General features: G+C 42.0%; 1 protein-coding gene across 8 annotated transcripts in view; it reads left to right on the plus strand.

Moving 5' to 3' along the window:
• Positions 1 to 14526, plus strand: part of CCDC7 (coiled-coil domain containing 7) — a 160993-nt gene that overhangs the window by 28895 nt on the left and 117572 nt on the right. For all 8 annotated transcript variants that reach the window (XM_081163417.1, XM_081163415.1, XM_081163416.1 and 5 more), the window contains exons 15-18: positions 1892 to 1973; positions 6733 to 6798; positions 8922 to 9248; positions 12341 to 12408. In XM_081163417.1, coding sequence (XP_081019543.1) covers positions 1892 to 1973; positions 6733 to 6798; positions 8922 to 9248; positions 12341 to 12408 — 543 coding nt within the window. The remainder of the gene's footprint in view (positions 1 to 1891; positions 1974 to 6732; positions 6799 to 8921; positions 9249 to 12340; positions 12409 to 14526) is intronic.

Raw genomic sequence — 14526 nt, forward strand, 5'->3', positions numbered from 1 at the left:
AAACTAGAAGTGCCTCTATTGGTATCCCCACCAGTTGCAGCCTGCCGAAAGCCCCACAAAGAAGTTTGCTTCTGGCTTCAACTAGATTTGCTTCTAAAAAATTGACTTAAATTACCATTAGGAAGTGATATTCACCAAATTCAAGATAACTAACTCTGCAACCCCATGCATTATTAAGAAATAAGTTCTGTTGGGTTTACTTGGGTAGGATGCTTTGTCTTGATGCTGTGTGTATATGATATTGGCAGTTTTTCCTTACTTAATTTCACAGCAGCTTTTTGATACACTTGGCCATGTCTTCCTCCTGAACTGATTTGGTTAGATGGGTATTAGAGACATTTACAGTGGTTCCAACAGAGCATTAGGTGATCATCTCTTGCCCCCCTGGCAGTCATGCAATGGGGTGTTGCATGGTACCGTTTTGTTCACACTGCTGTTTAACAGTAGCATAAAGCCATTGGAAGTGATAATTGGGTCATTTGGGGTGACATGTCATCAGTTGCACTTCTCTGTAACAGCTGAATTCAGAGAGGCTGTTGACTGGGGCCTGGACTTTGCGGTGGGCTTGATGAGCCCTGGACTCTGGACTCTGAATCCTGGTAAGACTGGCAGTTCCCAAGTCTGTATAATTGGTCAATTGCCTGCTTTAAACAGGGTCATGCTCACCCTGAAAGAGCAGTCTGGGATGCTTCCAAATATCTCTCTTTCACTAGGGGCCCAGGTGACATCACTGATTAGGAGTGCCTTTTACTAACTTTGGCTGATAGGACAGTTGCAACAATTTCTGGACTGGGATAGCTTTACTAGTACTGCTGGTCATGCACTGGTAAAATCCAGATTACTTTGCAGCGGTTCTATACAGAGCTGCCCATGAGGTTTAGTCAGAAGCTGCAGCTATTGCAAATTGCAGTGCCTTGACTGTTCATTGGCATAGACTATAGCTACCATGAATACACCATTGCTGAAAGAACTGCAATGGCTGCCATTCATTTATTTCATTTATATCCCACCCCACAACTCTTTGTCCTCTATAATCCCCACAACAACCCTGTCAGGTAGGTTAATCTTAGAGGCAGTGATTGGCCCAATGTTACCCAGTACGCTGCATGGCTGAGTAGAGATTTGAACCCTGGTCTTCCAGGTCCTAGTCCATGGGTAAGCAAACAAAGGCCCAGGGGATGGATCCGGCCCAATCACCTTCTAAATCCGGCCCGTGGACGGTTGGGGAGTCAGCGTGTTTTTACATGAGTAGAATGTGTCCTTTTATTTAAAATGCATCCCTGGGTCATTTGTGGGGCATAGGAATTCATTAATCCCCCCCAATATAGTCTGCCTCCCCACAAGGTCTGAGGGACAGTGGACCGGTCCCCTGCTGAAAAAGTTTGCTGACCCCTGCCTAGTCCAACACTCTAACCAGTATACCACACTGGCTCTCAGTGTGATTAACTACCAAGCTAAGTTAAAGCTGTTGCTATTAGTGTACAAAGCTCATACAAGTTTGGATAAAGATACCTAAAAGATTGGGTATATATAACAAATGAGACAATTCAGTCACTGAACTCTATGGGAGAGGGCCTTCTTCAGATACCATCTCATCAGCAGTCTGTTCAGACAGACACTGTTTCCATTGTCTATTGCTTTTACATATGGATTTATTTTTAATTGTTTTAATCTATGGAGTTGTTTTTATTGTGGATGTTTCTGATATGAAATTGGTTCAAGATACTTTATGTGAAGTGATTCATAAACTGAATCAAATAAATAAATGTTTGTGAACATTCTGCACCATTATTCTACTTTCACCAATTTATGACACTTCTGCAGGAACAATAAAATGTATTTTGAGTGCCTTATTGACTTCACAGTTTGCCTTATATGTTCTTAATTACAGACCAGCAAGACCAACTCCTATTCCTTTAAAGCACAAAGAAGCTGAAAACCAAAAAATGAAAGAAGACTTAGCTAAAGCTCAGGTAATATGTATTCTAGTTCCCTGCAAATGTCTTAAGTTCTAATTTTTTAAAAAATAAACTTTAACCCAAAAAGGGTTGATAAAACCACCAACATATCACAGAACATATCTGTGGACTATGATTTGATAGTGGTTTTCTTTTGACTGTGGATTTATGCAGCAGTGGCTGCTGCCTACAAAACCTGGTAGGGCTGCTAGGAGGTCACAAGGGCGTAGCCAACTTGTTCTGGTTTTCTACATCTCCTCCTCCTTTCAGGGGTATCCGGTATAGGGGGTGCAAGGGACTTCAGCCCCCTAAATATTTTGAGGAAGGGGGTAAGGCCCCCCAGTATTGAGGGGGCTGCCATCCCCCGCCACCCCAGGCAATTGTCAGAGTGCCAGGCAGGGGCGGGTGGCTTGGAGGGTGATTTTCACCCTCCACATCCTCTGCTGTGATTGCCAGAATGGCCTAGCAGGCACCTGCACATCCTACAGGCATGGCCCAATGGGTGTGTGTTTGCGTCAGTGTTACACGTGTGACATCATACACGCACGAGAACTCCCCCAATGTTGGGCCCAGCTTGGCATGCCTGCCTCCTTTGCAAAGATGCCTCAGACATCTAGGCACTGCAGTTTTTCAAACAGTTAGCTCCTAACTCAGAGGTCGTCAAACTAAGACCCGCGGGCTGTATATGGCTCGGTCGTCAAACTCGGTCAGCCCCCGCACTAAACAGGTGCAGCGCAGAGGCCTCGCTGTGCGGAGGCTGACTTCCGCGATGCAGCATGGTTTCTGATTGGCTGCAGGAAGCTCCTGCAGCCAATCAAAAGCCATGAATGACGCTGGGCGGACAGCGACGCTGGCCACCCCTTCCTTCCTGCTGAGGTAGCCGAGCAGGAGGAAGCGGCAGAGGCTGCCCAGGCCAGCAGCATCTGGGTGCCACCCCTTCCTTCCCGAAGAGGCGGCAGAACAGGAGGAAGCGGCGGTGGTGCAGAGGCTGCCTCCGCCGCCCAGGCCAGTGGCATCTGGGTACTACCCCTTCCTTCCCGCTAAGGTGGTCAAGCGGAAGGAAGCGGCTGAGCAGGAAGGAAACGCAGCCACTGAGAGAGAGGATGCCGATGCTTCCAAAGACGAGGCAGCGTCGGTGGCTGCGGCATGAGTGGCATAGGTGGGGGGGGGCCTTTCGGGAGGGGGGTTGCTTTCGGGAGGCAGTGGGTCCTGCCCCCCAAGGTCTGAGGGACAGTGGACTGGCCCCCTCCTGAAAAAGTTTGCTAGCCCCTGTCCTAACTAAACTGAAAAGTGATTTAAAAGGGGTTCCTGCTGTTACCTTTGCTTCTCTACAAAAGTTATGTGCTCCCCCATGCTGGTTCTTTCCCTTATCCTCTTTTTCAAAGAAGCAGTTGACACTCAAAATATTTCAGTTTTATTACTTAGTATCTAAGTGTCTTACCGTGCTTCAGGAGGGTCACTGCAGGGACACGTTCTAATGTCAGTTTATGCTAGAATAATTGTAATTGACTCTGAAGTAAGCCCCACTGAATTCTACGAGGACTGCTCCAAGCTCAAATTCAGCCCAAAAGAAGCACCTTAGTTCTGCTCCAGAACTGGCAGGGAAGCAGTAATGTGATGGGAAGCAGACAAACCAAGAGAAGGCAGCAAACAGAGTGAAAGGCTTATGTGGCTAATGTAATGATACTATAATAGTACTCCAGGATACAAGAGAAAATACACAGGGAATAAAGGATCACATGGGAGGGTTTAAAAAGCAGAGGTACCAAGGAAAGAAGCTACTCAAGGTTCACAAACTTGTTGAAGGAGGAAACAAAATCATGACTACCAGAGTTCAGAGAAGCAGAGGGGAAGGGTATAAACAAGACAACTCACTCACACATGATCCACTCCCAGAAAAGGTAAAAGCTTCTCAGAAAAATAAACTGATCTGATAATCAAAGGCACAATCACCCAAACTGTAAGGGACGGGAATGAAGTGGAAGGGGAAGAGAGGAAAGATGTGTGAGGAGGAAAAGTAAAATCAAAGGCTGACAGGGGAGAAACAAATTCCAAAGACATTCCAAATCACACAAAACTTACCCAGGGCAGCAAGGAACAAATGGGGGTGGGCAGGGGGAGAGAAAATACACAATAGTACAAGAAGTGAGGCTAAATGTGATCAAGGAGAAAAAGAATCCCCTGGATGGGAAGCAGGAAATCGGCAGCACTATATAATATGAAGCAAACTACTTCCTCAACTCTGCAATCCCTGCCTGTGGGGGATAGATGGCAGTATCGACGTATCTGATGAATTTACCAGTATGTCCAGAGAGAAAGTAATCACTGTAACATTAAGGGAATCCAGTCAGAGCCTAAAGCAGTTCCAGGCCAGGTTTTACCAAACAAATAAAAATAAATGTCCAGAAGCTGATGTTACACTTCAGGCAAGGAAGATGTATCCAAATTTGCTTTTATTTTCTTGCAGAACTATCCCTACAGTTTATGAAAGGACTAAAACAGGATTCAGCGGCTATTGTCCTTCTCAGTTGCCCCAGCAGTTCATGCTTCTCTTTTCCCAGAGTTCTACTCTTATTATTTTTTACTTAAAGGAGTAGTAACATACTAATATAAATTTTCATAAGATTAAGGCAGACCCAGGTGATTCACACCTAAGCACCATTTCCACCATCAAGTTGATGGATTCGCCAGATCAAAAAATAATTGCATGTTCCAGCACTCCCACCCTTCCCTCTCATTATAATTAATTGTCCTATTTAGTCCATTAACTTTAGTAAGTTTGGAAAATATGAAACCTCCCCATCCAAAAAACAAATCGATGTAACTAAAAAAAGGAAAAAAGTACCGTAGCTATTGTACAAAAAGAGATGTGTCCCCGGTGGTCACTCGCACAAATAACCAGTTCAGTTGTGTGGGGTGGGGGATTACCAAATAAAATAAATAAATAAGCAAGCACCTAATCAGTGAAGACAAACATAGTCCTAGGGTCTAGTTAATGCTGTGTGGCTTTCAAGGAAACAGCTCTGAGCATTCTGGGACTGCACTTTAAGGCAACCCTTCCTCATCCTATACAGAAGCTTGAGTTGTGCCCCAGTAGTTGCCAACAAAGGTCCGTATAGTTAAAGCCATGGATTTCCCAGTAGTGATGTATGGAAGTGAGAGCTGGACCATAAAGAAGGCTGATTGCCGAAGAATTGATGCTTTTGAATTATGGTGCTGGAGGAGACTCTTGAGAGTCCCATGGACTGCAAGAAGATCAAACCTATCCATTCTTAAGGAAATCAGCCCTGAGTGCTCACTGGAAGGACAGATCGTGAAGTTGAGGCTCCAATACTTTGGCCACCTCATGAGAAGAGAAGACTCCCTGGAAAAGACCCTGATGTTGGGAAAGATTGAGGGCACAAGGAGAAGGGGACGACAGGGGACAAGATGGTTGGACAGTGTTCTTGAAGCTGCGAACATGAGTATGACCCAGCTGCGGGAGGCTGTGGAAGACAGGAATGCCTGGCATGCTCTGGTCCATGGGGTCACGAAGAGTCAGACACGGCTAAACGACTAAACAACAACAAAGTTTGAGTGTACCCGCCTTCACTGGGGACTCGGCTAGACTGGTAAAGGAAAAGCGTATTACATAACACTGTGACACCAGATGGCGCTGTGGAGTCCCATCTTTCCAACCAGATTTCCTTGTATGCAGTTTGCAATGTGTTTACCGGAAAGCTTCTTTGATGTCTCTAGATCCAGCTTAGGTCTATGGACACAGTAGTACCTCGTATTATGTAACCCACTGGTTACGTAAATTTCACAACAACAACAACAACAACATATTTATACCCCGCCCATCTGGGTGGGTTTCCCCAGGCACTCTGGGCGGCTTCCAACAAAACACTAAAATACAATAAAAACACTTTCATGTTACGAAAGTGACAAACCTGGTTTTGGACCAAGTATTGGACCGGGTTTTGCCGCATGCACAGAAGCATTCTACCACCCTGCGTGCATGCGCAGAAGCAGGTCCTCCGGTTGCAAAAACCTTGGGATCCGGCCGGACCTCCAGAACGGATCCCGTCCGCAACCAGAGGTACCACTGTATATATCTTAGTTCCATGTTTTGCAACATAGCCGTGCTTGAAACTACTAGAAACTACTAGTCCCCTTTCCTTCCTTCCTACCTTACCACCCAACCCTTTCCTCCTATCCTTTCTGGTCAGTCCTCTTTTTGTTTTGCTCCTCAGATCCTGATCTGAGCCTTGAAAAGCACATAGAGCTGAAAGAGGAAGTGTCAGAGAGTGCCAAACTTCCTACTTCCTCTTTCATCTTTATCTACAGGACCTTAGGGATAAAATATTTTCTGGACATATTTCAATTTGGCAATGATTAAGCTGTTACTTGATCTTTACTATACAATATCACACAACTGTGACACCATTATCAGTAATGTTGTTTGATTTAGAATTACATGCTTTATTATAGCTTCAAAAGAGAAGGATTCTTTTATTTCACAAAAAACATATTCCCCTCACTTATTACTTAAAATAATCAGGCCTCATTGCCTGTCCTTTCAACTCAATTAATGCATTGGTAATTAGTTTCTTTTGGAACAGATCCTCTGGGACATATTTGGAAAACCAAATATGTTTGCATATCTTTATGTAATAGGTGCAGTGTATGTTTGTGGAATGGTAGAGCATATTCTAGAATGTTGCTGTATGGATATTTTGATAAGAAACCCAAATTGTGAATTTAAATGTCTAAACATATTTTGACATTGTAGGCAAATATTCAGACTCTTGAACAAGAGAAGAAAATGCTTGAAGAGAAACTACAGAAAGCCTTAGAGGTATTGCTTGCACAGTTTGGATGTTGTTAAAAGGTAAAGGTAAAGGACCCCTGACAGTTAATTTCAGTCGTGAATGACTCTGGGGTTGCAGCGCTCATCTCGCTTTACTGGCCGAGGGAGCTGACGTTTGTCTGCAGACAGTTTTTCTGGGTCATATGGCCAGCATGACTAAGCAGCTTCTTGCGAAACCAGAGCAGCGCATGGAAACGCTGTTTACCTTCCTGCCGGAGCGGTACCTATTTATCTACTTTAACGTGCTTTCGAACTGCTAGGTTGGCAGGAGCTGGGACCGAACAATGGGAGTTCACCCCGTCGCAGGGATTCGAACCGCCAACCTTCCGATCAACAAGCCCAAGGGTCAGTGGTTTATACCATAGCGCCACCCCCGTTGATGTTGTTAAGAAACATTAAAAGGAGAAACAGTTACAAGTTGAGGTTTCATAAATTGTTACTAGAACTAGGGGTTGTTTTAAACCACCATGTGTATTCAACCTTCATGCCCACTCAACTGCTGTAGATTTCTCAGATCACAAAGCACAGTAGAAGGAATAAGTGAAATTGGTCTAGATTTAGTCCTACAGCTTCATATTCCATTGTTTCTCATGCCCACAATAACAAGACCTGCAAACTGTCCTTGCTTGTCCACTTCCTTCCTGTCAATAGTGGTTAGCCACACTTCTCCCTAGCTATTTTGTGAGATTTTGCCTCCTCTCTCTTTGACTCTTTTCTTCAAAATGCTTCTACCTTTCCAATGCTCTGGTTTTCATTCCATTGTTTACTTTAGCCTTCAGTTTAGGCAACGTCTCTCATACTCCTGTCTCCAGTCCCTCCTCAGTCACAGCAGTAGGTCCTTTGTTCATAAGCTCTGTATATTTCCCCCCCAAAGATCTCTTCTTTGTTCATGTCTCTGCTTAGTCAACCTTCTTTTTTATTGATCTGCCTTTTCCTCTCTTCTTCTTTCTCTTTCCACTGCTTATGCTGTACCCTTATGCTGCACCATTCTTTCAGTCATTCAGATTCCGGGCTTCCTGCTATTTAGCTTCCTTTTTGGTGAGACATTGAATCATTAAATTAGAAGGACTATCAAAGATAATCCAGCCCAACCTTATGATAGTGTAGAAAATGCACTTCTACAGCATCTTCGAGACATGGATGGCACTGTGGTCTAAACCACTGAGCCCCTTGTGCTTTCTGATCGGAAAGTTGGCGGTTTGAATCTGCACGATGGGGTGAGCTCTCGTTGCTATGTCCCAGCTCCTGCCAATCTAGCAGTTCAAAAGCATACCAGTGCAAGTAGATAAATAGGTATCGCTGCGGCGGGAAGGTAAACTGTTTCTGTGCTCTCTGGCACTCGTCATGGTTCTCTGTGTGCCAGTAACAATTTAGTCATGCTAGCCACATGATCCGGAGAGCTGTCTGTGAACAAACGCCAGCTCTCTCAGTCCAAAAAGCGAAATGAGCAAGATGAGAGCCACATCCCATAGTCACCTTTGGCTGGACTTAAATGTCCAGGGTACCTTTACCTTTACAGCATCTTCAATAGGTAGCAGCTCACCCTCCACTTCAAAGCTAATGAAGAAGAATCCACCACTATCTATCGCAGTTTGTGTCACTGTTGAGCAGCCTGTACTATCAAGAGGTTCTTCCTAATGTTTAGTTTAAACTATTTTTATTTGAATTTGTTTGATTCTTAGCCACTGGAGGAACAGAAAAAATGCTCCATTGTCTATGAGCTTCTTTCCAACCTTCAGACTGCTGTCTTCCCCAGCTGCTGCTATTCTTAATATTCGTGTGAGCTTTGTTACAGCCCCACAGAAACTCAACTGTAAACTATGCTGGCAGTTGGATTCCCTGAGCAGCTGGAATGTTTGTCGGCATTCTATGCTATTATGCCAATTTATCCAATTGGTGTTAGAAACTTTATCTCTAGGCAAGTAGAATATAATACAGATAATATTGTTGCTTCTGAGCTCAAACTGTTTAAATTACTGTATTATGGTTTCATTTTTCTTTTAGTCTTGTCTGGGTTTCTCCAGATATTGTTGACTCTAGGACCCCCTCCTCACAAACTGTACATTTCACATTAAATAAATGTAAATGTTGTATTTATTTTTTAAAAATAGGAAGCTGAGATGGCTAAGGTTCATCTTGCTGAAGTACCTCCAACTATTCCAGATTGGCAGTTCCCTTATACAGAAATTGAAGATGAAAAAGATGTGCAGAAGAAAGGCAAAAAGGGAACAAAACCTAAAGGAACAGATGTCCAAAAATTGGCTGTCAGTCCACCTGAAACAGGAAAAGCAGGAGAAACATTTCCAGCAAAAGATGTGAAACAGAAGAAAAAGGGGTCATTTATAGACATGGATAAAGCACTGAGTGAAGGTCAGGAAAAAGAACCTGAAAAAAGGATGGAAGAATCACGGAAAACAAAAGCAGGGAAATCAGAGGGAGTAAGTAATGCTTTCTATTTTGGTTACTAAAATATAGATAAATGTTGAATGAAGCAGTAGTTACAAGTTTATACTCCTTCCTCTGATAACATTATGGCTATATATTTTGAATATGAATGGCTAGGCATAACATTGGCAATATATGTATGCAGCATGCAGCTTGAGCCTTTTGTTAAGCAGAGGAAATAATAATGGAGGAGATAGGATACTGACTCACTGAAAATAAAATCAACCATTCTGGTTTAGACCAGTGATCCATCTCTAGACCAATATCTTGACAATGGCCAAGTGGCCAGATGTAGGTATCCTACAAAGTTATAACTGCATAGGATTTGAAGAACATCACTGCAAATCCTTTGGATTTACCTTAGGTATTTACATTTAGATAATGTTTTATTTGAACTCTATATCTTTATTTCTTTCAACAATTTATGTGCTGTTTAATTACAAAGTTCAAGAGAACCCATACAGTGAAACTAAAAATGAGTTAAAACTGTAAAATTAAAATTCAGTTACAAAACCTTGGACACAAAATTGGACACAGTACAGAATTCATGACTCCTGGTGGTTATGAGCAGTATGTCTGAGCCATGTCAACTAACAACATCTCTTCCAAATAGTTCAGTGATTGAGGAGAGTTGTATGATATCATGTGGTCCCTAAGCAAACATAGGAGCAGACCCTTTGTGATGCTCCTGTCTATGTGCTTGTACAGAACAGACCTTCCTGCCTTCTCTGTGGAGATTTTAAACAATAAATGCAAGCAGAAGAATTTCTTACTGTAAAACTGGCTCTTGTTTAGAAATAAATTTCTCCAGTCCAGAAAATGGTTAAAAAAGCTTTACTAACAGACCTTAGCTTCAAACATTACAAAAACAAGGAAAACATGTTGTCTCATACACAGACAAGCATATTCTGCTCCCAGTATAAAGTTTGTAGGCTTAATTTAGCAAAAATCCAATATTTGAGCTTTCCAGCCTATCTGCCTCAGGCTGTTTAGAACAAAGGGAATATAGATTTAACATGGAGGAATTTAGTCAATTGACATATATAAACATCTTGTAACCCAATGTCAGTCTCATGACTTCAGAAAGATAGAATAATAGAATTGTGGAGTTGGAAGGGACCTTGACAGTCATCTAGTCCCCTACAATGCAGGAAAGATTACCACACTCTTGTAATGGAAATTTACAGATATCCTCCACTTCAGTCCCCATGGAAAAACACTGGCTTCCCTTCCCAGTTAACTTCAATACTAATACATTCATTCAGCATTTTTATGTAACATTAAATATCTTAACTCTCTGAACTCTCCCACTGTCCCTCCTGTTAAACAGCAGCAACTCAGCTGCTTGGAAGTTAGGTCAGCCCTGCTGCCACTACTGGTAGGCTGAGCCAGGGATAACAATAGGCAGAGCTCTGCAAGACTCTAATCAGATGCAGATGCAAGTAAGCCCTGTTGAATGTAGTAGACATATTTCTGTGTAATATGCATTGGATTGTATTAGTAGTGCAATAGGACTTGGTCCAAAGAATATATATTTGATTGCAGCATTAGGATTCCCTTCTGTTTTTACTCTCCTTCACCTTTAACATCAGCCTGACATACGGAAATTAAACAGGTAAAGCCCTTTGTAGCATGGTAGTGAGGAAAGCAGTCTCCAGCTTCAGATTCTGCTCATATAGTTAGAGGGGAGGACTTAGAAATGCATAGGATTGCAGCTTTCATTAATTTTTTTGTCTGCCTAACAGGCAACTGCAAAACTCAGAGGAGCAGAGCCTTTTTTTAAAAAAAAAGTTGGCAATCCTGCTGATAGTGTATAGTTGAGAAAGATGCTCAGATAATATATTTGCAAATTGCAGGTGTCAAATAGAGTTACCATGTTTTCTTCTCAGAGGTATCATGAGCTGCAAGAGAGACCAATGATCAACAGATGTAGCTTTCCCAGGAAAGCTACTCCAGGCACTGAAATAAATATGCCCTAAATTTTTCAGCTGGCACAAATCAGTTACGCCTCACTCCATGCCATTTCATAGTAGGCAAACCTCAACATTAGATATGGCATGTGAACATCAGGCCCCTCTCTCAAGGTGCAGCCCCCATTTCACAGCAGCCAAAGCTCAACTGTAGTTAAAATATACAAACAGTGCACATCAAGAAAGAAAAAGAAAAAGTAACACATCATTTTATACCTGCCAAAGCTCTCAGACCTCCATCGTGTGCAAGTCAAGCAACATTTAAAAAAAAAAGAAATAGTAACTGGGATTTATTTATTTACAGTACACATGTCTACTCAGACTCCCCCCCGCCCCCATTGAATTAAATAGGATTTACTCCCAAGGAAGTCCATATAGGACTGCAGCCTATATGGGAGTAGGGAGAGAATTGAAGTACGGTATATACAGTGCTATCTTGGTTCACGAACATAATCCGTTCTGGAAGTCCATTCAACTACTGAAATGTTCAAAAACCAAGGCACAGCTTCCGATTGGCGCAGGCACCCTGGAAACAATAGCCAACAGCCGCATTGGACGTATGGCTTCCAAAAAACGCTTGAAAACTGGAACACTTACTTCTGGGTTTTCGGCGCTTGGGAGCCAAAATGTTTGAGTACCAAGGCGTTAGAGAACCAAGGTTCCACTGTACTCCTCGTAGCACTGAGCTGGAAACATATTACATTCATTTTGCTCAACAGATGATCAGCATGCTATTTTTCAGAATTCAGAATTCTTTTCTAAATATATGATGCAATACCAACCTAAATCTTCCTGTTGTATGAATGTTTCTTCATGGTTGTAAATAAGTGAGATTTCAGGCATGATACTTACGATAAAAAGCAGTATGTTTGCCGGGAGCAGGGCCACAGTGAGTAGATCTACCTCTTGGCACCCATGAGTACAGTGTGAAGGCTTCCTCCCTGTAGGTGTTTGTGCTGTGTATGTGGGTGCCAGGAGCTACTTGGTGGGCATAGTGTAGGGGTCTGGCTACTTGACACACTCCTCACTCATGTATTAGATGCTGAATAGGGCTATAATTTCCATTCCATTTGCTCTACAGTTCTGTATAGTCTTACATAATTTTGTCTCCATAGGCTGATTCCAAAAGTGCGAAAACCAAAGAATCTGCAGAAATAAGAAAACGACGTCAAACAACAAAAGGGTAGGCATACTTGAAAGTTTATATCTTATTGGTAAGATAATGCAGTGCAGTGCTGGAACTTTATATACTGCTTGGCTGTAAAAACAAACAAACCTCAAAGCAGTTCACAAAAAGGATACAACAATCTTTACATAGGGCCATTTGTTAACACACATTCATGAGTATGCTTAACATATGACTGTTACAAAAAAGTAGTGGGATTGCATGATTGGGAAGCTTTGATTTCTGTCTTTCCAGAGTAGCATTACAAAAACAGTTATAAACAGTGACTTTGACTACAAGCCACTGTAAAATAAAAATGTGATTCCCCTCCCCAGTCATATTTTTAAAAATTTATAGCTTGCTGCTTTCTAACGTGCTTTTTGTCCCATGCTAAGAAAATGTAATACATCAAGAGATGTGAGATTGTGGTGCATACATACTATTTTGTTTTGCTTTGCTGTTACGGTGCACAATTACACTTTTTAGCTGCTACTGAAATTTTAGATACTCTTGATGGCTAAGATATAGGCATTAGGGATAGATGACTCTGTCAGTTTCAGTTTCTCTTGGTTTCTCACTTTTCCAATCTTAAGTTTAGTTAGTTCAACATTTCTACTTCAGATTATTAATTATTAATTAATTAAAGACCCTCATGAAAATTCACCAGCAATTTAATGTGCATTTCTCATTCACAAATTTGTGGGTTATTTTCACTAGCATATGCATTTGTGTGCACATTCCCCCCTAATACACACATATATTGGTTTTCCTGTGGCACAGTGGTTCAGTGTGTCTGGCAGTTAACCAGAAGGTTGGTGGTTTGAGCCCTACCAGGGACAGCTGTGGGCAGGATTCCTGCATTGCTGGGGATTGAACCAGATGACTTTCAAGGTCCCTTCCAACTCTATAGTTCTAAGATCCTATTAAATATTTTGCATATTTTACTAAATATTTTTAATATAGGAATGTATAAAAATAACCTTTCATTGAATAATTGAATAATCTTGTGGCACCAAATGTATTATGGTATGAGCTTTTGTGGGCTCAAGCCCACTTTGTCAGAAGCATGAAGTGATATATTAGTTGGCAAGTATGTAAAGGAGCTACTCTCACATAGCTATGCTATCATTCACAATGTGATTTGAAAGACCTTTAAATTAATAGAAAAACTTCTATTGAGAAGAACAGACTTTAGCTCACAGCAAGGTTTTCTGGTCATGGGCAGCCCATCCTATTTTGCTGCCTGAGGTGAAAGAGGAAGGTGCTGTCACCCAGCTGAAGCTTCACTTACTGGGGTTGTGCAGTTGTAGCTTCTGTGTTCCAGTGAGATCTTGTGAGGAGTCTGTGAGATCTTGGGGGAACATAAGAGCCACGGTTGCTTCTCCTTACTTCTCCACTAGCAGCAGTGGGGGACGGGCAGCAGGCAGGGCACCCCACTGCCATGGAATAAGTGAGAAGCAGCAGAGATGGCAGCAAGATCTCATGAGAGCTGCACAAGATCTTGTCAGAAGCTGCAGCTTCTCTTGATTTTTGGGCAGGGGTGGGTGGGATTCCTTCCTCCTAAGGCTGTTGCTGCAGTCCGCCTCAAGCGTAGTCTGGCCCTGCTTCTGCTGTTCATCTATGATCCCATTCTTGTTTTGAAGAATATGACAGAAATCAAAGGAACTTTATATTGGAGGGTAGTATGTGTATATATGTAGGTTAAGCATGAATTATCAGGAAAATCATAAAACACAACAGGAATACAATGAATTGCAATTGGGTATAACAGAGACAATCCAGATATAGCGGCAGTTAAAAATATATATTAAATCTTGATCATTATAATATAACCTAAAATTGTCATTTAAAACCTTAGTCATTTGAAATATTTGCTAATGATAATAATATTTTAAATATCTACTTATAAAGTTATAGAATCTCCTTCCTTGACGGTTTTCACATAAATTTTAAACAGGTTTTTGTAATGAATCCTATCCTTCCTTCTCAAACCATTCTGCATGTACTCAGAATGAACCTTCGCTAAGACTGGATCACTTGGTCACTTGAGTTTCTTATTGGCCTAAAATACACATGTATATGGAATCCAGAGTGGTAGAGCAGATGTTTTACATGCAGAAGGTTCCAAGTTCAATC

The sequence above is a fragment of the Podarcis bocagei genome (genome assembly GCF_964188305.1).
Source record: "Podarcis bocagei genome assembly, chromosome: 12".
NCBI classification, from domain to species: Eukaryota; Metazoa; Chordata; class Lepidosauria; order Squamata; family Lacertidae; genus Podarcis; species Podarcis bocagei.